Raw genomic sequence first — 27,241 nt, forward strand, 5'->3', positions numbered from 1 at the left:
AACAAATTTTAGTAAGCCCTTCTGTGTGTCACATTTGCTTTATTTATTTATTTTTTAATTCATAATTTCAACAGTCTCGTCTTTGTGGCGTTCTCTTTCGACACTCGGGCTCTTGCGAAATACTGCTGCTGTGGAATTAAACAAGCTTCAAGTTGCTATAATTTCTCGCTGCGTATCTTCCCTGTGATGTTGTCGTACATGTCAGCGTGTCTTGTTCGGTAATATCATTATCGCGTCACATCGAACTCTTTGAAAACAGCGACTGTCTCTTTGCAAATGAGGCAGACACAGTTGTTGCGTGTTTTATTGAAAAAAATAGTCCAATATCCACCTATCCTTGAAGCGTCAGCCATCGTAGTCAACTTTTTTTTTTTTTATTGATTGTCGCCATTTTAGAAAATTGGAAGTAAAGGGTCACACGGGGTAATGTTGCTTAGAGTGCTGCTCTTAAAGTTTTTCAAAGTTTCGTGAGAATAGGCTGATTTTGTGTGGACAAGATAGTTGTAGATATCAGGGTAGCAGATGTCAGGCAGAGAGGGCGAAGACAGCGGGTCGAAAAATATCGATTTAGGCATCAAATATGGATCTGGCGAATGGATAGACTGAACCTTTTCCACATAATGCCTTTTATGCAACGCATCCAATGAGTTTACAGCGTCTGAAAGCACCGGGGCTTCCATGAATTGCACTATGAATTGCACGACAAATTGAAACCATTGAGAATACGGATAAACAATGACGGACAATATGGCGGCCGGATACAGCGACACGTCATTCTGTGACGTTGGTGAGTAGGGTCGATAGTATACCCATCAATCCTCAAAGGTCATTTTTTAATTTTTTTTTGTTTTCTCAAAGTTGATGGATTAAATTAAGTAATTGTGACTTAGAATTGATACTTCTCTGTTATTCATGGATGGATCACATTGAAATTTGGTAGGTATATAGTATATTCCAGGGGCGGACTGGTAATCTGTAGGTTCTGGAGGGTCACAGAACGGCCAGTGCTCTGGACGGCCAGCGGCCGCCATACATACATCACTGTTTTTATCCCCCCATCCTCTATGATTATCTACAGTTCGCATCCAATCCGACAGGTGGCAGCAATGCGCCTGGCTGTTAACCGTCAATCTGATAGGACAAGAACGAAGAAAGCACAAAGTAGCCTACTTTGGTAAAGCCTTACTCCTTGTGGAAGCCAAATAGCGACGAGCGTGGATAAACAATATGGATGGTGGTGGCAAAAAAAAGAAAAGAGAAGGGTGGCGTTGAGAAGGTTAGAGAGAAAAAGCTGAAGAAACTCGAGAGCGAAGCATCGAAATGCCACAAGTTAACACACATGTTCGCAAGCAACAGTCTGGCTGCAACGGCCACGCCGGCAAGCAACAGCACAGCCCCCAGGGATGGTGAGAGTGAGAGCGGCAGCCGCTCTCACGTGCAGCCGGTGCAGGGAGAGACAACAGACGAGGGAGAGGGTAATGATGAGCTGGTGGAAGCTCCCCAGACAAGCGCAGGGCAAGTAAGTAGGGATGAAGAGGGTTACTTGCTAGGTAAATTGGCAATTGTTATCCACCAGGTAGCTACATTTTAAATGAAATAAATGTCATTTTAAGGGTTAGTGCCAGCTAGTCCATGTCCCTGTTTGCAATCTTGTCAAGTTACAGTATGCTAGTCCTACTATCCCTCTCCTAAGAAAAAATATTCTAGCTGTAAAACAACGTATGCACACGCCGCACAATATTAATTCAGAAGAAATATAGTCTCCTGCCTTTTTCTGGTTCTACATAGAGATCCTGAGAGTGTTCTGTTCATTTCTCAGTGAGTATTCAAGCTAAAATGTGTAATTACAGCCTCTTTTCATTGTGATTCATCATAAATCATACCATGTTTTCTTTGTGCTTCAGGCAGTCTCCTGCCTTTTCTGGTTCTAAATTGAGACCTTGACTGTGCTGTTAATTTCTCAGTATTCAAGTTAAAATGTATAATAATGCAACGTGTAGTTCTTCATAGCCGCTTCATTTTTCTCTCAAAGTGCAAGAAATTGATACATTTTACAATAAAATGTAAAACAAAACAAAAAATTCTCCCGGGGGGGCATGCCCCCCCGACCCCCCTAGAGGGTCTGTGTTGCCCTTCGTACGGTGATTCTTGTGGGCTGGGCTGAGTCAAAGTCCTGGGCTGCTTTTTAGTTCCAGTCCGCCCCTGGTATATTCTACGTATGTACTGTATGCACATTGATCCCGGAGCCCAATTTTTGTTTTTTTCCCCTCTGGACTGATTAATTAGATGAATTAATTGCAAAATTAAAATGGCGCCCTCTCTGATCTTTGGATCACAATGGAATTTGGTAGGTGTAAGTATACGCGATTTTTTTCCTCAGGGCTGATCAATTGCATTGAATAATTGCGGACTTGTAGGTTCCAAGTTAACCTGTAGAGGGAGACGAGCGATTGTTGTTCATTTCTATTCTTGTATCGTACACATTTCTTTCAATATATTAATATTATTTGTAAATGATCAAAAATTTAGGATGTGAAGAATAACAAAGATACAGCAAAATACGTCTTGCTTTATTACTTTGTCACCTTTTAATTCTTGTAAAAGAGCACAACATGCCTATTTTTTAAAACATTTTTTTTTCTGAACTTTCTACTCTCATAAATTTAAGTATTGGATTTATGTTAAAATGACAACTATTTCATTAAAATTGCAATCTATTTGTATTTTTTTAATATATAAAAGTAGTATTTATTTTCGCATTTAAAAAATTAGCAATATTGAAACAATAACGACCAGATATCATGAGAGAAGGGTTGCCCACTTATTATGAGTATTTATTCCCTCCTACTCCCTTTTAACAACATTTTTCCCCCCCCTGTAGTCTCATAAACTTTTTTTTTTATCTGTCATATTTTTTAAAAATAATATTTATATAAAATTTTATTTTTGGGGTATTTTATTGTGTTATAAATTTCCAATTTTTTCCCCCCTCGCAATATTATTCTGAAGTAGTTTTTTGGTAAACTTGACTATTTTTGTCTCTGGTGAATGATGATAAATACATTTTCTTTCAATGAGAGATATTTATTTTCTTAATTAGTTGTCCAATTTTTCTTGTAATATTACAAATCAATTAAAATGTTTTCATTGTTACGATTTTTGTTTTGTAAAATTATTGCTTTTCATTTTTTTCCTCTTTATATGATTTTAGGATTTAAAGAAAAGACAGTATCTCAAAATAATTTTCATAATTTTCTATTACTATTTCTGTGACCGTACAAAGTTGCACTCCGTGTAACAACATATGATTTTTCCAATTATGCTTTTGCAAAACGTATGAAATGACAAACGTTAGCACTAAAGTTATTTCCAGCTGCTGGTGTTGAGTTTTTAATTTGTTGTTGTATTATTTGATGTATTTATTTCTATTAGGGCATGTGTGGAGTGCCGAGCGTTCCGGACGGGCGAGAAGAAGGACACATGCGAGCAAGACTGCGACTACTTTGCTCTGACCAAAGTAAAGGACACCAGTGATCTTCCGATGCCTCCTTTTAACCAGGATTTCCGCCTTATGCATTGCAAGGAGAGAAACGACGATGACAGCTGGTTTTTCTTTACCATCCGCGTTGACACCAAAGAGGTCCACGTTGTCGATCAGCCAGGTAACAAACACAGTTGTGTGTTTTATTTATTTATTCGTATTATTTGTTATTTCTTTCAGTTCTTAATTTTTTGGGTTTTGGTCAAGTGTTTTCCCCCTCCTATTTATTTGATCAGTTATTTTTAGGGAAAGGAGATTTTTCTTTCCTGAAATGTATAACGCTGTAAAAAAAAAAAAAAAAAAAAGTAAAAATAAAAAATTAACCTAAAAGTCAAGCTAATTTAAGATTTTAAGTTCGCAAAACTCCAATTAGCAGGTTTTGGGGCAAAATGTACATTTCTGAGTAAGCAGAACTTGAAATGTTAGGTTGTACAAACCTGAAGTGTAAATTGTGCTAACTTGAAATAAATGTTCAGTTATGCTTATTGGATATTTGAAGTTGCGCTTACTTCAAATGTTGCGTGAACTTAGCCCGCGTCTCATTCATGAAGCCTTCAAAATAGATGGACCAAAGACATCACCATCAGTTGACAAGACCAGGGGCGTGTCTAGGATTTTTTTCTTGGAGGGGCCAGATAGGGTCACAATCTGTAGAGGGGTGGCATATTTTATTGTAGGGGTGTAACGATACAAAAAAAGTCACGATTACCTCGGTCTTGGGGTCACAATTAGTTTCAGTAAAGTACAGGAATAACATGTTAAACCATTTGCTTGCTCAGCACGTTGTTTATTAAAACAAAACTCGCATGATCACAGTAGCACAAATCAAGGACAAGCTTCCTCATGAATCATTAAAATTCTTCCCTAATCACCCCAATCATGAATGAATACCCTCTTGAATATTACTGCAAATGCAGTGGTAGCATGCAATCATGTCCTATGTAAACTGACTACAGGCCAGCGTTCAATGCAGCACTGTATTGAACCTAACATTCGATTGCGAGCGGTTGGGTAAGTATACATGTACCTTTACACCCCTATTGTATTGACATAAAATGGTTTAAAGTTTCCAATGACAGCCTCTGATTTTAAGTGACGACAATAATAACCAGTAGACTACATTACAAGTAATATGACTTTATTGATGAGTAATTAGTGAGATAATTACACATTTTTGTTTGACACATTTAAAGCAAAATTTTACACACACAAAAAAAGTGCTATTGCCCCAGAGCAATGAAAAGATCAAACTAGCCAATAATATAGTATATAGCAGTTTCCAATGACAGCCTCTGATTTTAGGTGATGACAATAATAACCAGTACACTACATTGCTAGTAATACCTTTATTGATGATTAATTAGTGAGATAATTACATTTCTGTTTGACACATTTAAGCACAATTTTACAAATAAATAAATAAAGTGCTATAGCCCCAGAGCAATGAAAAGATTAAACTGGCAGTCAACTAGATTTGATGCGTTTGAGATGGTGGGAAAATTGGGCACCCAAACTTTCCACCTTGTTACATATGTTTGATAGGCTATTAGTGTTTCTATTTTCCTGCTTGAACCGTCTTTTTTGCGACCCATACGCGAGTAGGCTACATAACTGCACAGCTAAATGCTGATAATAATAATACTGATAACATACTTTCGAGCTAGTGTTGCTAACATTAGCTCCTTAACTTCAGCAACACAAACGTTACCTAACCACCTGCGAGATGCCAATACATTAAACACAAACATTCACAATTTTTTCACACTTTGGACATTCTCACTTACCTCAATTAAGATTAGTGTTTAACCACCGCAGTGGTAGTGTTCTCAGGAACCATATGAACACATAGAGGTCCAACTTCTTCTGTTGGGAATGCATGAAATTGACGTTCCTGTGTGTCCTATTCGCCTAAAGTCACGTGAATGAGGAAAAAGTATTCGATTGGCTGCTTGCTCCTCGACGCCGAACCCAGTCGCAGAAAGTTCAACCAAACCATCTCCTTGGCGGCGCGTTAAATTTGACGAGCTACAGTCGATTTGGCGTCATCGCGTCGCCCCGGCGCATCACGCGTGACGCGTTTACATTGACTTTCAATGGGAATCCGTGGCGCGACAAGCAAATGAAGCGTTGCTTTACTGAGAACGTGAACGTAGCTTTACTGAGGTGGGGGTTAGGGGGGGGCACTTAGGGTGGCCAACCAAATTTCAGGGGTGGCAAATGCCACCCCTGGCCACCCTTGTCACAAGACAGCTTTCACAAACATTGTGCCACACCTTCGCCGAACCAGGCAGAGCATTTGGCTTTCACTGTGATAAACTCAAACACACACTGCGTTCAAATGCCGGATTTAGATGGAAAAGGACAAAAGTTTTACTGCGTACAAGCAGGCAGGAGTGTGTCAAGAATTATTTGGTCGAGGATTCAAGGTAATTATTATATAAAATCGCCCCATTCATGCACTTTGAAACTTTGTGAAAAAATGGATGAAAAAAAATTTGCGTAACTTTAGCTTGAAATATTTTTGTAAAATTTAAGATAACTGCCTGTTTTTTTTTGCTTTTAACCAAGAAGCTAGACTGTTCTTTGTTCATATCTATAGAAATTCAGGGATGTACGGATTTATTCTCAAGAATTTTCAACCTAAAAAACTCTTTGTTTTGTGATGGCCGCCATGTTGTATCAATCAACAGTAGCATAACTTTATATTCAAATCATCAGGTAATTTTCAGCCAACTGCCCGTTTTTGGGCAAAAAAGGAAGTAATTTAGACATTTCTGTGTCCATACAAAAAAAAATCACCTTTTACATGTTTTATATTTATATAACATTTCAATCTAAAAACGACATGGGCCAGATAGCCGGCAAGACGTGCCTCCGTGCTGAGGCAATAGTAACATCGGAATTCAACCTAAATAAGTTGTGATTGGATATAGAAAAATGCAAATTTTGCAAATGATTCTGCATGCTGTCCTCAAGTATTAGGTTTCTGTTGTGAAAATTGAGTGATTTATTAGCTATTGAAAACTTGCACTAAATAAAAAATATTTAAGTTGCTATTTTAGGCAACAACTGAAATGATGTTAAATATTGCTATTGATCCTGAAAATATAGGTGATTATCTCTGCATTTGGTGATTTTTGTGCATCTAGTGTAAAATTTGAGAATTTTATCGCCATTTTAAGTTTTGCTATATTTGTATGAAACAATAATTAATCGAGATTTTACTCGGGAATGACTTTGCATGAGCAGCGACATAAAAAAATTCAGACTCATATATGGTATAGGTGCCTGACTATACCATAGTATAGTCAGGCACCTATACCATATACTATACTATAGTATAGTCAGGCACCTATTTTTCATACTATAGACTATGTACTAGTGTAGACTAGACTAGTATATAGACTATACTAGTACATACCTTTTACATGTAATAATATGTACAGTACCTAAATCCAGATTACTTAAAATTTTAGGTTCTGTTTACTTTCCATAAGTCCGTTTACTTAAAGGTGCTATAAAATGGTAAACATGTCGAAAAACCATGCACTAATTTTACATGTAGAAAACAATTTGGCACTCAATCTGGCTGTTTCGTAGTTATTCCTCCCAAAAAACAATACATCACAACCAGAAATGATGATCATGTTTAACTTTCCAGTGCTGCATTAGCTAGCTTGTACATGTTAACAGAATGGCAGGATGGTCACATGGCAACAGGAGAAAAGAAAGCCTATGGATGGCATGCTAGCAGACTGCAAAAATATGCAGCTCATTCTGGGTGTGACATCCTCTTCTATGTGGAGATTTTTTTGTGACGACTGGGATAAGAAGACTAATTAGGATTTGATTTCATTATTAAGCTTTTTCTATCACTTTGTTTGCATGGATTTGTGTCCAAAATATGGTTTAAAATATGGACGCCTAACCTTTGTTTTTTGTTTCATTGTGCAGGAGCCATAATTCCCGCTCGTTCTGCCAACTTAATGGAAAGAGGCGTCTCCTCTTCCCCTTCTATCTTTATGTTTGGATTGAATCAGTGGCTTGGTGTCATGTGTTGTCTTACAACCTTCTCAGTCCTTGTTCCACTGTTTACACGTTAACTCCTCCCACCAGAGATTCGGACGATCCCATCGTGGAAAGCAACGACAGAGTAAAAGAAAAATGAAATGCTCCTCAATACCTTCGTTTCACAGAGACGGCAATTATAGATGACGTGTCTGAATTATTATCTGTACAACATACTTGATTATGTATTTTGTATTGCAAGTGAAATGAAATAAGTTTGAAATATGATCAATACATTAAGGGACAGACAAAACCTTTATAATGTCAATCAATCAAAAGAATCTTGGTTAATAAATTGGAAAAAGCACATAATTAAATAGGTAAAATTTGTAATGGTGGAGAAGGAGAAAAAAGCCAGTACAGTGGTACCTCTACATACGATCGCTTCGACACACGAACTTTTCGACATCCGACGTAAAATTTGACTCGCCATTTGTTTCTACATCCGACGACATGCTCGAAATACGACGACAATGGCAGCACCGCAGACGAATGCACGGCGGATTTTCTTGTGTGACAAATCAACACAGGTTTCAGAAAAGGTTGGTACAGGTGGTGAAACAAGGAAAAAGTTGACGCTTACCTTCTAAATAAAGATGCAAATGACAGAAAAATATGAGCGTAGGGTGGGCATCCGTGAAATGGCTCAACAATACATCTCCACGGTCCTCCTCCGACCATCGTTCGCCAGTCTTTATAAGTTAAGCTGACAATTCTTATTGTGGTAACATCTCCAGAGAAATCGCCAGCTTCGCCACGTTTTCAGCATTTCTTTCACAACTTATTCAACACAAAACGCCTGCTGTCTGCCGCAATTGACGATGTTCTCAAGAAAGCATTGAAAGCGAAAGTAAACTTTCACCCGCTCCCCTCCCTCTTTGTCACGTCAGCGCCGCGGTGCCTTCAGGTACAGAAAAAAACGTCCGCCTTATTAGAACCCGTTTCGTTACACTATTAAAGGAATTATTATTATTATTATATTATTAATCCGATTATTATTTATTATTTATTTGTTTTGCTATATGTAATTGCCATTTGTAATAGTACCAGCAGTATTTTTTAAGGATTTAGTGCAGGTTTTTGGGCTGTGGAACGAATTAATGGAATTATAATGTATTCCTATGGGAAAATCCTGCTCGACATACGACCATTTCGACTTACAAACAAGCTCCTGGAACGGATTAACTTCGTATGTAGAGGTACCACTTGTATTTCATGAAAGTGGCCGTCTGACATGGGGGCAGACATTTTATCAATGCTGGTACTGTTTTAGCCAATCAAATGTGAGTCTCCCGAATTACTCGCAGTTTCTCATTATGTCATTAATATCCATAATCACGTGCACTTGTTCTCTAGTCTATTAGTGTCTATTAGTGTTTATGTGTGTAAAACTGATAGCACAAAGTCCCTATGGCCATATGTGTTGAGTTTTCAATGACTATAAATAAAATATTTTTTCTTCCATCACTTGGTTTGATTGGTTTGTTGAAAGGTTTTTTGGGTCCCCCTGTTTCAAGAGCAGTGCTGAGATCCAAAGTAACCATCGCTGTCAATTTATAATGATCATTAAATCAATATCATGTTGAGGAGGGCTGTCAATAGACTTGCAGGGGCCCGGGGACAAGAGACCATTAAAGGGGCCCCCCACCCCTGCCACCGGCTTGTCACGACAACATACGCAGTACTTTTAACGCTTTGCAAGCAATGACAGTGTACATTTTCAAATGATTTAGTTTGAGATGGACAGTTAAATTTAACAGACCGTAATGTGATGTGACACAATATAAGCAAACAATTTCAATCTATTGTCCCATGTAGGCTACATTACTATACAACTGAGAGTGCTATGCCTGCCTGCTAAGCAACAAAACAGTATAACTAAACATCCTTTGCCTGCCCCATCCAAATTCCTGAGGTTATCAAGCCCTCAAACAGTGATGCACCTAGATTTTTTGACAGCAAAGTCATTTATAACATCAGTGAAATTGTGTTTGAGCAAGCTCACGCTCAATGGAGAGCATGGCTAGGTTGTTAAGCCTGCCCTGCGATATGGTGGAACATAGGTATTTTTTTATTATTTTCATTTTACTGAAGGCTCGCTCTCGTCCAGCTACAGTCACTGGCAAAGACAAGAAAATGCGTAGCAGTGTGCAGAGAGTGTTTGCTATAATACACAGTGGGTTGTAAACCCAAGATAATCCAGCCACCGGACCCGAGTCTGTTCAGCCTCGCGCACCTGCTCCCCACATACTAACATATATCCCTGATCTCCCATCACCTTCTCTCCCCTCGGCTCAACGTAAGCAGCATGTCTTGTCATACCGCAGCTCAATAGGCTACAAGCAACCGGTAACCGGTGACAGACTCGAATCGGGCTTTGGTCACGGTGATCGCGAATAATAATAATAATGAAAATGTTCAGTGTTAGCGGCTGTTGTTCACTTACCGACATCACTGTCCAGTGTCCACAGCCAACTCTAGCCCTAATTCTCTGGCTTCTTGTCCCCCTTTTAAAAACTTCATCATTTTTATCGTTCACCTTTATGATCTTCATCTCTTTTTCTGTTTTTCTTTTCTTTTCTGCGCGCCCGATTAATGACCACTCGCCATGTTTAGAGTTTATAACAATGACAGATTTTAATTTCCCGCTTCAAAAAAAGGAAAAAATATATATTTGAAATATTTAATATGTTAAAATTTTCAGGTATATATCGAGTAGAACATAACATTTAATCAGACAATGATTTAAATAAAAAAGAAATATGTAAATGTAAAGTAAAATAAATTAAGGGTAATTCAGGGGCCCCAACGGTCCTGAGGCCCGGGACAACATACCCGGTTGCCCCCGTCGACGGGCTTGATGTTGAGGAGTGCAGTATCGGTTCTGTAGTTCGACCTACAGCCAGAGGCCTCGCGTCCCATTAGGCAAACCAGGCAATTGCCTACGGCCCCCAGCCAGCAGGGGCCCCCAGAGGGCCAACAGATTTAGCACATGAAGCTTTACTACACTGTCTCAGCGACAAGTGCGACAGTGCCAGTGAAAGCCTTGTGTCTGAGTTCCCTGAAGTGGCCCCTTCACTTGCTCTACACTCCCCCACTTTCCCTCACATGACTCAGAGTGAGAGTGAGCGGCGATTTGGCTTTTATTTAATTGGCGTATATCCAAAATGATGAGAAGTTTTCCTTCTGGAAGCGACAAAAGAAAGAAAAAAATAGAAAAGGAGAACAGGAAGCAAGACCGCAGTGAGTGTGCTACTGTATGTTACTGTAGTTTTATGTCGTAATATAGTAGAAGCCGGGCACTTTGAGTGTCCTAAAAAGCGCTCTATGAGACTGAGGCGTTATTGTACTTTTATTAAATATGCTATTGCTCTAAGTCCAATTGTCCCCCTTACTTGCACACGCTCAAAGGGCCCCATGTTGCTTGTTGCCTGGGGCCCCCGGGGACCCTTGCTACGCCTCTGCCTGCAGCAGTGTGGTACTTCTCAAGAATATTAAAGTTTAATTAAACTGTCACTTGGAGAAAATACCATTTTTATTTTTATTTTGAGAAGCATTCGTTTAGGAAACACATTGCAGCTTGCCGCAGGGCCGGCCCAGGCTATTTGGGGGCCCTAAGCAAAATAATGCAAATGGGCCCATATTTTTGGCCCACCATTTCGTCACAGTGTACTGTGAAAGCCATACATGCAATCCAACCCATACTTCCATATTTTGTATATTAATCAGATTTTGTTGCACTGCATACTTCAAACTTCTCACCCCAAATGATTGTCAGTACTTACAGTACATAGCGCCAAAGTTTTTTCTAAAAGAGGAAAGAAAGAAGTTAAGGAAGAACTTTTATTTTTTAAGCTTGTAATCAATTATCAAAACTCACAAAAGTCAAATAAAGTAAACTGTAGCAAACAAAATAGAATATAAATTAAACAATTGCCAGATTGGGGGCCCCTTAGTGGTCAGGGGCCCTAGGCAGCTACATAGTCTGCGTATAGGCTGGGCCGGCCCTGTCAGCTTGGCAAAGTTACACTGATTTGTCTTGCCCGATGGAGCGGTGTTGTCTGTAGCAATATGGCGGCTATTTTGATGCATCCAAGCAGTTGTGGGGCACCAGTAGTTGCGGCTTCAGATGTGCTCGTTGCATTGACCCTCCGCTATGTGCCGCCATTGTATCCGGGTCGACGGGCGGGTCGGTCTGTCGCTGAAGAAGAAGGAGAGGTTTGTTCTGTCCAGGCACCTCAGGAAGAAAAAAAAGTTGTTCCCAGGAAAAGGAGCGCACTGTCCGACCAACCGAGGAAGACTCTTTTCTGCTTGTCTCTTTCATTTTTATTTTTAGCTTACCAGAACGAAATGCTATAGTGGTTAAACTGGACTAAAACTTCTCGGAAGCTGTAGAAAAGTTGTCTCAAGGAAACGAAGCGACGCCTGGCATTTTTAAGCTAGCTTTCGCCCCACTATTCCTCTGTAATTTTCTTTTTTGGGGGGAATAGAAGACTGGTGGACTAATAAATGTCATTTTGACTCCACTGGTCCTGAGTTACAGAACAAGGTAGGTGTTGATCATTATAAATGACAAACACTTTATTCATGGTTAAAGTTCGCCGTGTTGCCATCTATGGACGACAAAAGAAGGAATGTGTGTCTTCAGGCGACTGTTTTTTGGCTCGTAGTTAACATTTGAAAGAGAACATGAAAATATATAATCGAACGTACAACTCGTTTGAAATGTTGTGTTTGTTTTGTTGATTTAATCTGGTCTCCCAAAAGAATGTGTGAAAGTTTGACCAGAAAGTAGGCCACCGAGCCGAACAAACAGTACTTATTTGTTCACGGAATGTGTTTTATTAGTTCTAAAAAATACATTCTTACCCTCTTAAACATTTTTATCCTGTACTAATTTGGCTATCTATAGATCTTTTCATTCTAACTTGCTCTCCCAGATGCTTTTTTTGGCCATTTTGTACTATTGTGATGTAGCACATGTGGTTGTTGGGACCCTTACATAAATGTGTTAAGATACAGTTTTAGCCATTATTTATACATTCTTTGAACAATTATTAATATTTTTAATGATGATTTACAGTTTTAGCTGATGAGTTGGTCTGTCTCAGCCTGTAATACCGCTTTGGTCCTCGGGCAGCGATGTTGAGTCCCAGTTTTAGCCCAACCTACGAAGAAGAAAGGACACTGAAAGTCTAACACTATTAACCCATGTAAGAAGTATAATTTTTTTGTTGTTGTTTTTCATTCGTTTCTTTCTAGCTTGGGCTGCTCACAAAATGTAGAGGGAGAAGTCAAATACATTTCAGCATGACTGTTAATGGTTATCTGAAGTTGTAGATATTTTAGGTTAAAATTTGACTGCGAATGCGAACACAAACACTCTGAAAACGAGAGTTGGGGGGGGCATTTAAATCATTATCTGACATTGAGGCGAGACATTCACTCCATTTGAACTGAGGGCCTGGCAGTGAATGAACATTTGTTCATTTGCTGCTAAGTGCTAACCCTTCCAGTTCAAATGGATTGGACGTCTGCTAGTGACAGACTAATTTAATTCACAGCAAAGGATGAAAAGATGCATTATTGGACATCTGTCGTTAATGGCACTGAAAGAGTTATATTTAAAACTCAATCATATCATTAAATGACGAAAGGCACGTGACTGCCATTCACAGGAATTTATTAGAAGTTCTAATGGTTTTCTTAAACGTGCTGTATAATTATTTATCAATGAATGTCTTTAAAGTATGCTAACTGCAAATCGATTAAGTAAGTATATTTAACAGTATTTTGTCTAGCACTCCTTAGCTTTGGTCAACATTACAAATGTCTTTTTTACTTCCTTTTGTCCGACATGCATGTAACACAGCCTGCTTTGAAAGTATCCCGAGAGACCGCAGTGTGGTTCTGTTTTATTGTGTGTATCAAGTCCAGCATACAGTGGTACATTTGGTGGTCTTGGCTTGCACTCGACTGGTTAACCAAAATCTTCTGGTCAGATGGGACCGCGGATGTTGTCGTCTTCTCGGACAGGACAGGGCTTGTCAGGCATGCCTGGCTCACTTCCCTTTAAGGAAATGTAGCCTGAGGCGTTGTTTCTTCATCTTGCATTGTGCAATGTTGTCTAGCAACCAGTAGAAAATAAAATCTTTAGAAGTCCACACCAAATGTGAAGGATTTGTCTGGTTAATTGGAGACATGAGGACAGTGAGTCAGCTCCATAGTGACGCCTGAAACAATTTTTCCAGAAGCTGCGTACGCAAGCCCGTAGTGTCATTCTGTTACACAACCAACTCATCCTTGTTCCTCTTCCCCCCCGACAGTTACCTTTGAATCACAGTTGTCATTGTGATTGAGAACCCGTTAAGCCATCAGTGATATCCCCAAAGTTGAACTCAATATGGTGAATTATCGTGCCATTTTTTCATCCTAAAAAAATGATGTCATTACTGGCTCGTAATCCCACTTCGGCATGCTATTGTTCGTGTTGAACATTAAGAAACTTGGCGTGAATGTCAAAGTGAGACAGTGAACTCCAGAGAAGAAAACGCTGCCATTTTACAAGCTCAGCATCTGTAATATGCTTGTGGTTAGGCTGGTATGTATGAGCTCATTACTGTGAGGGGTTCTGGAGGTCTGGGATCTCCTCTATCTGACCCGCTACAGCAATATTAACTTTACTCATGGGCGGCAATAGATGTCCAACCCATTTGAACTGGGAGGGTTGACAATGAATAATCATATTTCAGTGCCACTGACAGTGACAGATGTCGATAGCAGCCATTGAGTTCCCAAACATAAATATAAAGAGGAAGGAGAGCTAATGATGACATTTCATTTTTGTGTTATTTGTGTTTTTTTGGGGGGCTCTTTTGTACTGTTTTGATATTCGGGAGCCAACTGCGACCTGCCCTTACACAACTGAATATACTCCTACTTGTAGTCTGGAATGAGGAATTGTAGCTGGTAAAGGGTGTGGTTTTTATTTGGTGATTGATTGTGGAACCAAGCAGAGCATTTGTTTGGGTGGGAGGGGGTCCTAATGGACTGAAAGTGCACTAGCTGGAGCTGCAGTTGGGGGTGTGCTGTCTGTCTGACCGGCTTGCAGAGCACGAAGGGGGATGGGTGCACAAATGGTTTGCAGACTGCCTCTTGACTCCCCAAAGTTAACAATCGGTCCCCCTAAAAACCATTCACTTGCTCTGTTTTTAAAAAGCAAATGAGGAAGCAAAGCACGACAGGAAGCAGCATTGTAAACATAACCAAATTATTGCCATAGTTTGTTGTTCAAAGTTTGTTAATATCAATATTTATGTTACACATAAACAAGTAAAATGTTGTTTGCCTAGATGAATGTCGAAACTTTAGCAGATGTGCTTTGAAGCGTTAGAATAACAAGTCGATATTTTGCACTCCCTTATTAAACAGCACAGGCACATTTCTGTTAGAGGTGGCGAGATAAAGGTATAAATCTGAGTGAGTCATGGAAACGAGTCTCATTTCTCAGACAGACGTTCTGTGTCAGGAGTGAGTTAATCAACAATCTTAACAGGAATTCACCGACAAAGACAAGGTAGCGTAAAAACTTTAAAGATCATGGAGTCACTTACTCTTCTGCAAGATTGAACTCATTTGACACTCCAACTATTAGGGGTGTAACGGGACACAAAAATCTCGGTTCGGTACGTTCCTCGGTTTTGAGGTCACGGTTCGGTTCATTTTAGGTACAGTAAGAAAACAAAATGCAAAATATAAATGTGATAGTTGTTTATTACACACCTTTGTGCCTTGCTTTGAACAATAGGAACATTAACCTATAGACCCCACTCACATGACGTCACAACCACGCCTCCGCGCCATATTGTCCGTCAGCTCGTCGTGTTTAGGCATTCCCGCTACGTAAATTCCTCCTATCATGGCGTGGTTTTCTGCTCGTTAACATTAATAATCGAAATGGTGAAGGCATGTGTGGCGGTTGGTTGCAGTAACAGAGAAGATAGACGGAGAGACTTGGAAGTTCTACCGTATTCCGAGAGACCCGAAGAGGAGAGCTATATGGACTGCTGCAATTCGACGAGAAAACTGGGCACCAAATGATCACCACAGATTATGTAGTAGTCATTTTATATCTGGTAAGATGCATTTAATATATATTTAGAGGGTTTTGGGCTGACAACCACAATTAAGATCATTGCGAGGCTAATCGCCGACAACATAGAGTTTCAAATTCAAGATGTTTATTTCTTCCGCCATCATTATTTTTTGAATATTTAGCTGGTACCAAGTGAAAGAAGCTGGCCTCGTCTCCGGATCATCAGTTAAACAGGGGTGTCCAAACTTTTTGCAAAAATGGCCAGATTTGGTGTGGTAATTTAAACAAATTTTAGCAATCCCGTCTGTGGGTCACATTTGCTTTATTATTATTTTTTTAATTCATAATTTCAAAAATCTCGCCTTTGTGGCGTTCTTTTTCGACACTCGGGCTCTTGCGAAATACTGCTGCTGTGAAAGTAAACTAGCTTCAAGTTGCTATAATTTCTCGCTGCGTATCTTCCCTGTAATGTTGTACATGTCAGCGTGTCTTGTCTGGTAATATCGCGTCACATCGAACTCTTTGAAAACAGCGACTGTCTCTTTGCAAATGAGGCAGACACAGTTGTTGCGTATTTTATTGAAGAAATAGTCCAATATCCACCCATCCTTGAAGCGTCGGCCATCGCAGTCAACTTTTTTTTTTTTTTATTGATTGTCGCCATTTTAGAAAATTGGAAGTAAAGGGTCACACGGGGTAATGTTGCTTAGAGTGCTGCTCTTAAAGTTTTTCAAAGTTTCGTGAGAATAGGCTGAGTTTCTGTGGACAAGATAGTTGTAGATATCAGGGTAGCAGATGTCAAGCAGAGACGGCGAAGACAGCGGGTCAAAAAATATCGATTTAGGCATCAAATATGGATCTGGCGAATGGATAGACCGAAGCTTTTCCACATAACGCCTTTTATGCAACGCATCCAATGAGTTTACAGCGTCTGAAAGCACCGGGGCTTCCATGAATTGCACTATAAATTGCATGACAAATTGAAACCATTGAGAATACGGATAAACAATGACAGACAATATGGCGGCCGATCTACCACTCAAGAGATCTGATGGACTCAAAAAGTGGGTTACGATTGCATATTAGTTTGAAAATCGACCAGATCCACCCGTATTTTTACACGAGTGACTTCCGGTCTGCCCGATCCTAGCTACCGTTAGTAGTATTGACTCAGGAGGGTTGTGTCTCGCGTCAAATAATAAACTCTGCCTTTCTTGTTGCGTGCATCGTGTTGAGCCGCTTCTGGGACGCGTCTAACACGCGGCTGCACTGCAACTGGTGTGCATTGGCTGATTGACTTTAACGCCCGCGTTCCACTGTGTTCTCGTGGCGGCCACGTTGTCGCACCGTTGACGTTTCTGGGTTATATAGTACTGTCCTACCGTGTTGGTCCTCATTATAGTAGAGAAGACGGGGTAAATATAATCTACACAAAGAAACTGTAACCCGATTGACTCACAGCCTCGAAAAGTAAGGGTTACATTACGTCAGAAACCTGTTCAGTATGCCTCCGTTCCGAACCGAGCACCATGTACCGAAACGTTTCAATACAAATACATGTACCGTTACACCCTTAGTAACTGTTTTAGTGAACTTTATGATAAGTAATATCCGGTCCAAATTAACTCATTGGTTGCCGTTGATGGTAATGGACGTCCAATCAGTTTTGATGTGGAGGTTTGGCAGTTATCATTGGGACGATATGGCTCAGTTGAAGAGGAGTTGTCTCCCAACAAAGGTTGTGGTTTCGATCCCGGCCCGGATGACCATGTCATAAGCGTGTTTCGCACTGATCAGTTAGAAGAACGTAAATCTACTTATAAGATATAAATAGTTTGTAGTAAGCCTGAACGATATATCGTTTAAACATCGCCATCGCAATGTGCGTGTGCGCAATAGTCCCATCGCAAGCACGTGCGATAGTTTTTCTTTTTTTTTGATCCACATACGCCTCACTTTCTGGTCTGCACAGCCTCCTACCCTCCCTCTCCCAGCCTTTTGATCCTCTCAGTCACTGCGGCACAACGATGGCTTTGATCTGGCCAAAGAAGCAGACTTCACACGGGCATCTGTCAATCATCGTTTAACTTGTTAAACAGTTGCAAGGAAGCCGCGCTGGAATGAATGTGTGTACTGTGGGGACGTTGGAGACATTTAAATGCCAGAAGTGATCATGAGGAGTTTGAAATTTCTACATGTCACTTCAACGGTTACAGCTAAAATAGATATACAGAAGCATTTAATAAAGCCAAGCATTTATCTGCCACATTACTTTATTCTTGTTCAAAAATGATTTGGTTGGACAGTTATGTTTAAAACTCATCATAATTATGACATTTGAAGTGCTTAAAAACCATTTATTTATATACATTTTTTAAATCACTTTGGGGGGAAAAGTGAGAAAAAACATGTCTTATATGTATCTCTTTCCAATGCTAAATCTGAATAAATACATTGGGCACAAAAAACACACAAAAAAAAGGGGGGGGGGGGGTGCGCTACTTCGCGGTTTTTCACTTATCGCGGCGTGTTCTGGTCCCCATTAACCGCGAAAAACAAAGGATGACTATACACTGTGGTGATGGTGAGTCATCTAAAGTCTTTCCAAACAGCTATTTAAGTCATCTTGTGAAAATTTCTTGAAAAAAATATATATACATTTTTTTTAATATCGCAATATAATATTGCAATATATCGCAAACCCCCAAAAAATCGCAGCAATATTTTTTTCCAATATCGTTCAGGTCTAGTTTGTAGTAAATATGGCAGTTTTTGTTTCAAGAGGCTGCACTAAAACAAGGGAGGGAGCAGTGTGACGCTAACTTCCACCACAGTGTTTGAGGGTTTTTTTTTCCCCCTAGCGATGTGACAGTGCCGTATTTTAGGGATGTCCCGATCCGATCATGTGATCGGAAATCGGGCCGACCGCGCCATTTTTCAGAGGATTGGAATTGGGTGAAAAGGATCGGGTTTTTAATTTAAATGTTTTTTTTTTTCTGCTTCATGCTCATATAGCCTCTCACTCTCCCTCTTGCTTCTTTTCTTGGTCAGCAGTGCTCTGGAGTTAGCTGTTTAAAGTTAACGATGATTGACAGGTTTCTAGCTTTGATGTTACCAGAGAAGCTTGGTCGCGCTACCATCAAAGGGGCCAGATGCGTCAGTCATGTATCATGTATTAATCACTTAGCTTGTTAAGGGGCCGTTTACATGGTGACTCTACAAGAAGACGAAAAATTTCAAATGTGCATTTACATGGTTTCGTTTCCATTCGAACAATGTCGCAACTCCTCATGAAAACGATGTAGTATTCAAGCCAAGCCCTAGGGGGCAGTGCAAATTTACAAGGCGACAGCGAATGATGCACTTTGACCCCACGGGGCTCCTCAGCCCGGAAGAAAACATGCCCGCCCATTCGAAGCAATGGCATTTTCCTTTTGCTCCAAAAGGCACAAAAATGGAAACATTCAACATATTTAAATTTTAAGATATTATTAAAACAGTAAATTAAAGCCGACGTTCCGCCATTTGCAATTTTTAATGTTAAATAGCACCACTGCGCACGCCCAATGTGACGTATACGAGTGCTGATGTTATCGGCGCGGGTCCGGCGCGGCAGTAGACTTTGATATGCATGCGAAGCAAGCCCCCCTCAATCCCCGCAATCGAATTCTTCCACTTTCGAGGCAGGATTCAGAATTTTTCGTCTTCGCCTTCCGTCTTCGCCGACACCATATGCACGCGAGGCAATTCCGCTACTCAGTCATTGCGTCTTTGTGTCGCAGAGTCGCCATGTAAACTGCCCCTAAATACTACTAGCGGTAGTGTGCATTGTGTAACTGAGAGGCTGTTCTCAGGAGCGTGAGCGGATTTGAGTGGACTCACTCAATGAAGCTTTTAATAAAGACAAGCAATTTTCTACGTTATTCCTGTTTAAAAAGAATTCACATTATGAAGCCGGCACGGTGGGACAGTAACATGTTTAAAACGTTTTTTTTTTTTCTTTCTCGTTATCGGATCGAGACTCTATATCGGCAGATTCTCAAAATCGGGTGAAAATATATGTGATCGGGATATCCCTACGGTATTTTTTATGCTTGCTTGGCAGTACGTATTATTTATGCTCCAACTGTAGACGCAGTGGCAATAAAATAGAGAACTGAGAAGCCACAGCGTGATTTTTTTCCATTTTGTTGATGTTACATGCACTCATGGAGTTTATTCAGAGAGCCAGGTACAGTGACCGAGAAGTCCAAACGCTTTGCAAAAACAAAAAAGCATGAATACAAATTGCCACAACACGAACATCAAATCCAAACAGTTTGCAAAAGAAAAAAACAAAAATGCAAACTGCTACAGCACGATCCCCAAATGCCAAAGCCCGAATGCAAATTGTCCAAAGCACGAACCTCAGTTGCCACAATACAAACCTAATTTCCCGCAACACGAATGCAAATGTCTCGCAACACAAAGACAAATGGCTCGCAACGCGACTGCAAAATGTCACAGCACGAATGGAAGAGGACGACACAGAAGTAGAGATGAGGATTACGTTTAAGACCCCTGTACTATATGAATGCAATAAAAAAAAACTAAAGAAAGAAAAAATAATTTGTGCATGGAATGTTTAATAAATAATACTTTATTGAAATGAAATTAATACAAGTTTGAAACTTTTCTAAGAACTAAATCTCCCATGCTGCTTATCAGCAAATGGCAACGATTCCTTTTGAATGCGTCTCCAACTGTTAATTTATTTGTTTTCTGGATATAATATCAATATATAGATCGAGTTGTATAAGTGAAACATGTTGTTTGTCATTTTGCCTATTTTTTCTTGAACTTGGCGGGTTTTACACTTTGTTTGGGCTGGAGAGAGGACTGTCTTTCCCATCTGGCAATTGTGACCAAAACACAATCAAATACAGTGGGGAGAACAAGTATTTGATACACAGTCAATGGGAAAACCCATTGGCAGTGTATCAAATACTTGTTCTCCCCACTGCATCACATCCCCACATGTGCTGAGCTTGAAAACCTAATTTGCAGACATTTGCTCAAAGATTTACACTTTGGAATATATTGCTTTTTGCTGTTGTAGTGTAAAAACAATATAACGATCCAAATTTTAATAGAAAATGAGGAAGTAGCTATTAAAGGTGTAGTAAAGGTATTAAAATTTTTAATTTTCAATTTTATTTAGAGAACCACAACATGTGCAGTTAAAAATCTTGTTTCATAGGTAATGTTCAATGTTTTACAGTAAAAATACAGGGGTTAGACAAAATAATGGAAACACCTAATATTTTCTCCATCATAATCATTGAACATATTTGTTAAAGAATGGCATGAGGAACGTTCTAATTAAGTTGAGCAGCTCGTATGGACGGCACAATCCCCAGACCTCAGCATTATTGAGCATTTATGGTCAGTTTTAGAGATTCAATTAGGACGTCGATTTCCGCCATCGTCTCTAAAAGACAGGATATTTTACTGAAGAATGGCTTAAAATTCCTTTGGAAACATTTAACAAGTTTTATGAATCAATACCTCGGAGAATTGAGGCTGTAATTGCTGTAAAAGGTGGACCAACACAATATTAAACTAGTTTTTGTGAATTTTTTAAGGTGTTTCCATTATTTAGTCCAATCTGTTAAGATTGGTTGCAACATTAAAGATGCATGTTGTTGTTTGTGAAAAAAATCTGGCTCTTCAAAAATTGGTGGCCGGCCAGAAAATGTGATTGATGAATCCATATTAGCTTTGTATTTTCACAAATAAAAATATTGCATTCATGTTGTCCGTGTGAAAATTGTTGTCTGACATGAGTGGTTGGACAGGATGTGGTAGGTCACATCAGCAGTGCATGTATGCCACACACATCTTTTTGTGTTTGCGGCATGCACAAAAGAGGTGTGAATTCAACATGGAGGAGGATGTGAAGCATCATCCAGTCTTGTGTTTCCTGTTTTAGCTCACAGCTGTTAGTATAGCACTCTGCAGGGAAGGGGGCTATTTTGTATGCGTCTCACTGGGATGGCTGAGATTCTGTCTGACCATATATGGGCGTTGGACACATACTTTTTTTTTTCTTCCTGTGGTCATTGTGTTGTTCATTGTTCCCTTCGTGACGAATGCAAGTACTGAAGACGTAGATCTAACAATAAATATTATTATCAAAGGATGTGGATGAGCTGGCAAATGATACCAACAAATTCCAGGCTGGTACTTCCTCCTTATTTGGACAAGTTGCTCCTCCACTGTTGATAGACCCCAATGAGGATGTCCTACATCCTTTATGTCAGGGGTCCCCAACCTTTTTTGCACCACGGACCACTGTGATATGGGCCTTTATTTTATTTATTTATTTTTTAAATTCTATTTTATTTTTTCAACAGACCAGTGCAGTGCCTGGCAGCAAATATAAAATAATGAGCTTGTTTTGTCGGGACGAGATGGTCCCAGCTAGGTGTGATGGGACATCTGCAAATAGGGCAGATATACTTGGTCACAGGCATAAGTTTTTCTACAATCATGAAAAGTTTCTTGGCTCTAGCGATACGTTTTGCCACGAGGATGCTTTAGTGCATTTGCATTTGTTGATGTGGTGGCCCTCAGTAATTGTTTCTGTCCTTTGTGTTCGTGCTGTTTTTCTTTCAAAAAATTCCAAAGTATTACAGTGTGCTTAGTCTCGTATGTGCCGAAGAAGCTTTGAAGGCTTCATTGCCTCGTTTGTTAGCTTTTGGTCACAATATATGCACAGCGGAAATGGCGTCAGAGAGTCACCTGTTACGACAAACCGAGGGCGTAGGTTTGGTCTGAACATTGGTATGGACGATATAACAGCATAACCTGCATGTACACTTTTAGCTGGGGACGGGACATTTATAAGACCAAAGAGGTTTGGGTGAATGGAGGTCGGGGCTACATTTCTCATGGATATGAACCTAATTAATTGATAGGCTAAACGGTCAATGAAAAATAAATCTGTATTGATTTATACTAACTTTTATGTGTATTGGTTCAGGTGGGTTAGAGTTTAGGTTAGGGTTTAGAATTAATCTCTGGATTTTATTAGCAAATTTAAATTGCAGTATGTGACCATAGATTATATTAACATCCACAATAAATACGTATTTGTTAATAATCTCTTAACTGTCCAGGAATTTTAAAAAAAATGTCTTAAGTCCACTCAACATTGTCTAAATAAATCGATTAAATCATAGACTAAATGTAACTAAAAAAAACGTGTTTGACAAGAAATAAAAAATAATAATAAAATTGGAGCATTCCTTCAAGTAAAACACTACTGCTTTTGTCCACAAGCACAGCCAAATTCAACAAAAAATGAGCGCTCTTTTGGGCTGCTTTCAGACCACATAAATAAAAATAAAAATTGAGTGACATACACAGACTGGGGACCTCTCTCTCTAAGCAGCTTCGTGCTCATGTTTTTCCTGGTTCTATAGTTTCCAGCAGAGTTCACTACATTTCTCACAGTTTAAGTAACGTTAAGAGTAAAAAAACACATACAAGAAGACACTTCCTAGCAGCTTCATACTCACGTTTTGCAGGTTAGTTCACACAGTTTAATGTTATGCTAACTCTGATGCAGGTCACACTGTCAATAGCAAAATTGTTTTTTTTCCCCCCACCTCCACAACATTAAAGTCTTTTTACATTACTTACTGTGTGTGGCTGCTGCTGGCCAAAAAAACTTCTAAAATCCCTCCTCTTCGAAGTGAGTGGGGGTGACGGCATGTTGTTTAACATTTGTCGGGGCTGTGTTAATGTGCGCGTGTGGCAGAGTTGGGGGGGGGGGGTTTCAAGGCCAATCAAACGTATGTTTGAGTCAATAAAATGGACTGGCACATTCAGCAAGTGAAAAGTGGTAAATGTAATTCTGAACATAATGAAAATATTTCACTGAATAATGGTAGGGTAAATTCTATCCTTACAACTTATGTGAAGACAATCTTAATTAACTATTTAACTTAACCTTATTTGCACTATATAAAGAGTTGCTAAAAAGTTGGTGGGGACAATTTGAGCATCCTGAAAAGTTGGTAGTGTTTTGTCCCTACCGTCCCTATACAAATTTATGCCCTTGCTACAAGCCCATTTTTAAGGTAGGATTCTTGGTATTGTCTAAGTTTTCATTTTCTTTGAGGTTGTGGGCACTCTTCTGGCTCGTCAGGTGGCCTTTTCCCTGTAAAAAAGCTGTCCAAAGACATCTGTTTTTCTATTTATCTTTGCTAGCGTGTGTTCTTATTATTTCTGGGAACAAATCTGATGCGGCTACGTCATTATTGAGGACAAGCACATATATAAAAAATACATACTAGAATGCTAGCGCCAATGGATTTCTATGATTGCATCCTATCCAGTTTTATTATATCTATAGAGTAGACAGGCAGGCTTATTGGTGTGTCAAGAGGTTCATGCCAAAGTTAATTCGGACAGAATGCAGTCTTTAATAAATTATTTATTATTTCTGTGCGGTCAGGTAGCAAATGTGGCACGGACCAGTACCAATACCTGTCCTGGCTATTGGGGATCCCTGCTTTGTCTAATGACTTTTATTGTTACTCTTTGTCTACCTATGGTCATAGTAAGTGTGTAGTCACAATACTTGAAACTAAGATATATTTTTTTCTTTTTCTACTTCATATACAAGTACCAGTGCTTTAGTCCACATGTTCTTCACATTTCACTTCATTTCGTTGAATATACTTTTGTTCAAACTCAATTCTTCCACTTTCAGTAGATCTCGCAACACTCTAGACCGCCTATTACTTTACAGTATGTACTGCATTTTCTGGACCAGCGATGATGCACTGCTTGATTAGTCGCATGTGTCCATGTTATATCGATATTTACATCGAACGATGTTAAACAGAATGATTTGATTGATCAAAACACTATTAATGAAAATATTAACATCTTCAACAATTTGGACAATACTTTTGTCCAAAGGCAGTGAGTACATGCTTTGTTACATCATGCTGCTGGAGTATCTTGCAACACCTTTGTCCATTCTGTATGTAAAATATTGAAATTTAGTTTAATTAACTGATTTTTATTGTGTCCAGATGGATCTCCGGTTAATTGTGCTAGCGTCGTCGTTAGCGCTCCTGAGCTTCATTAGAGCACAACAAGGTGAGACTCCATGAAAAGCAGGTGGCACGATAACAACATAACATGATGTACAGTATTGCTAGTGTTTGGCCAAAACTGCCTGGACTAAAGTTTAATTTTTTACCTCGGTGTGCCCTACAACTGTGTCTTTTGATACAAAGTTGTAACATTTTACTTGGCAATTCATACTTGTTCACAATGTTTTTTTATTTTTTAACCATGAGTGTTTTTTTTTTTTTTTTCTTTTAGAGGGAAGCGAATGCATCAAGGCGAACGCTCAGTCATGTGGTCAGTGCATCCAAGTGGCAGAGTCTTGTGGATGGTGCACGGATGAGGTCAGTTGCTTGACGGAAAGAATTGGGTCAGAACACTAATATGTCATCATCCAAACTAGAAATTCGGCCTGAATCGTAAAACCACAAAGCAAATATACTATCCGGCAGCTTCAAGTAGTGTTCTACTTTTTCTTGAATAAAAATCTATCAAAGGGACACACAACACTTTATCGTGCGCATCCTTGAGGGAAGAATCTTGTTTAATAAATTAAAAACGCACAGAATTTCATTTTTAGGATATGTAGTCCTGGAGAAAAATATGAATAAGAGCCAGTATTTCTTGTAACTGGCTGCCCAACATGGGGGCCGATATTGCTGCTAGTATTTTAGCCAATCAAAATCAATTATCCCAGATTCCCCGCTCTTCCTCGAGACATCCTGTTATCAAATGCAACTGTGGTAGACTCTTATGATTGTGTATGTATAACCAAGGTCACAAAATGTATGCGTCCGTGTAATTTTTCTGTGTTTAAACATTATTTTCTCCCTTTTCAAAAGTCTAATATAATTTACATACATAAATACTTGGAGCAACTGACTTGCACATTCAGTTCATTTATACTAACTAGGTGTTGTCTGTCCCTTTGATATACAATACGATATTGTGATTTTTGTCTGAAAACATCAGAGATTTTATTAGAAGGCTTTTTGGTCAATTTAATGCGGGTATATTTTGTTAGACGCTCAGCGCCGCTTCTCCAATTAATGTCCAAACCACGAATATGTTTAAACGAGGCCTGTCATGATAATTACGATTTGACTTATTGTCTGACAGTAAAATCTATTGATCATCATTTTATGTCTTGACTAAATTGTCGGATATACTGTATAAAATGGTCACCTATTTAGTTTTTCTGGACAAAATCAATTTTGTGTCAATAAAATTCATTTGCGCTGTCTTTTCCCATCTTCTTTAAGATAGTGGGGAGAATAATGTTGTACGCTACTGTGTATTTGGGCATCGATCCGGTCCAAGTGACTATAAGGCTAGGTTCATACAAGAGGTCTTAATGCACGAATCCGATTTTTTCGTGTTTTTCCGACTCGAGTCAGGCATTAACTTGACGGTCTGAACGGGACAAGTCGCATAGAAGTGGACCATTTTAAATCCGATCTGAGTCACTTTCGTATGTGGTTCAAATCCGATCTGGGCCACATTTTTTCAGAACGTGACTGGCGGTCTGAACAGTCAAGACTCCCAAATCGGAATTCATGCAGCAATTATGTCAGCAAAGAGCAAGAGGCACGGAGGACGGCAGCCATGTCGGCATTAGCGCTTAGCTTGAACTCTGCTTTTAAGCACGAAACGGGCTTGACCACAGTCATAAAAAAATAACATGAATAAAATAATAAGCTTTACAATTTTCGGTTTTCATTCTGTGTGCCGAATGACCAATATTTTATTATTGCACACATGGCCGAGTCGGGGCAAACTGACGCACCCACCTCATTTCACGCACACACGTCAAGGCTCATGTGTGTGCGTGTATGCGGTCCATATAAACTTTGGATATAAGACTAAACGGGGATTACTAATGTCTGTTATTTGTGTCTTTTTGGAAATCAAAATATGATCACTCTGGAATGACATACAGCTAGAACGTGTAATTTGTTTTGATGCTTCTGCGCATGCGGGTCTCAGATCTCAGACTGGGAATTAGTGCACATGCATGATACTTGAACGGTCTCAATGGCCAAAGACAGTCTGAAAGGGCACGCCAAAATACAGATATGGCAAAAAAATCGGATTTGTGCATTAAGACTTGTAGTATGAACCTAGCCTAAGCGACTGTTTTGCCTATACAGATATGATTCAGATTATTTTTCATTTTTAAGTTAGATGGCCCATTGAATCGGTTAAATCTTTTTTTTTTTTTTTTTACATTCAAGTGTTTCTGTAATTATTAGTTTCCTTAAAAAAAAAAAGAAGAAAAAAAAAGAAACAATACTGTCATTGATCGATAGTCAACAGGCCTAATTTAAACTATAACTTCAGAAAATTCTGTCACTTGTAGTAATAACAGACTAGTCAGCATGCACTGTCTTTGTGCATGTATCATCTTGTCT

General features: G+C 39.3%; 2 protein-coding genes across 4 annotated transcripts in view; both read left to right on the forward strand.

Annotated features, from left to right (window-relative positions):
• LOC130929713 (integrin beta-1-like) overlaps positions 1–9,066 on the forward strand; it is a 28,245-nt gene extending 19,179 nt beyond the window's left edge. For both annotated transcript variants that reach the window (XM_057857123.1, XM_057857124.1), the window contains 2 exons: positions 3,433–3,662; positions 7,496–9,066. In XM_057857123.1, coding sequence (XP_057713106.1) covers positions 3,433–3,662; positions 7,496–7,644 — 379 coding nt within the window. In that variant the 3' untranslated portion in view covers positions 7,645–9,066. The remainder of the gene's footprint in view (positions 1–3,432; positions 3,663–7,495) is intronic.
• A 2,722-nt stretch (positions 9,067–11,788) lies between these two features.
• Positions 11,789–27,241, forward strand: part of LOC130929712 (integrin beta-1-like) — a 29,476-nt gene continuing 14,023 nt past the window's right edge. Inside the window, exons 1-4 of one of the 2 annotated variants that reach the window (XM_057857122.1) lie at positions 11,789–12,158; positions 12,693–12,822; positions 24,794–24,860; positions 25,089–25,174. In XM_057857122.1, coding sequence (XP_057713105.1) covers positions 24,794–24,860; positions 25,089–25,174 — 153 coding nt within the window. In that variant the 5' untranslated portion in view covers positions 11,789–12,158; positions 12,693–12,822. The remainder of the gene's footprint in view (positions 12,159–12,692; positions 12,823–24,793; positions 24,861–25,088; positions 25,175–27,241) is intronic. The other variant, XM_057857121.1, reaches the window with a different exon arrangement.

Source organism: Corythoichthys intestinalis, chromosome 14 (genome assembly GCF_030265065.1).
Source record: "Corythoichthys intestinalis isolate RoL2023-P3 chromosome 14, ASM3026506v1, whole genome shotgun sequence".
Classification (NCBI taxonomy): Eukaryota; Metazoa; Chordata; class Actinopteri; order Syngnathiformes; family Syngnathidae; genus Corythoichthys; species Corythoichthys intestinalis.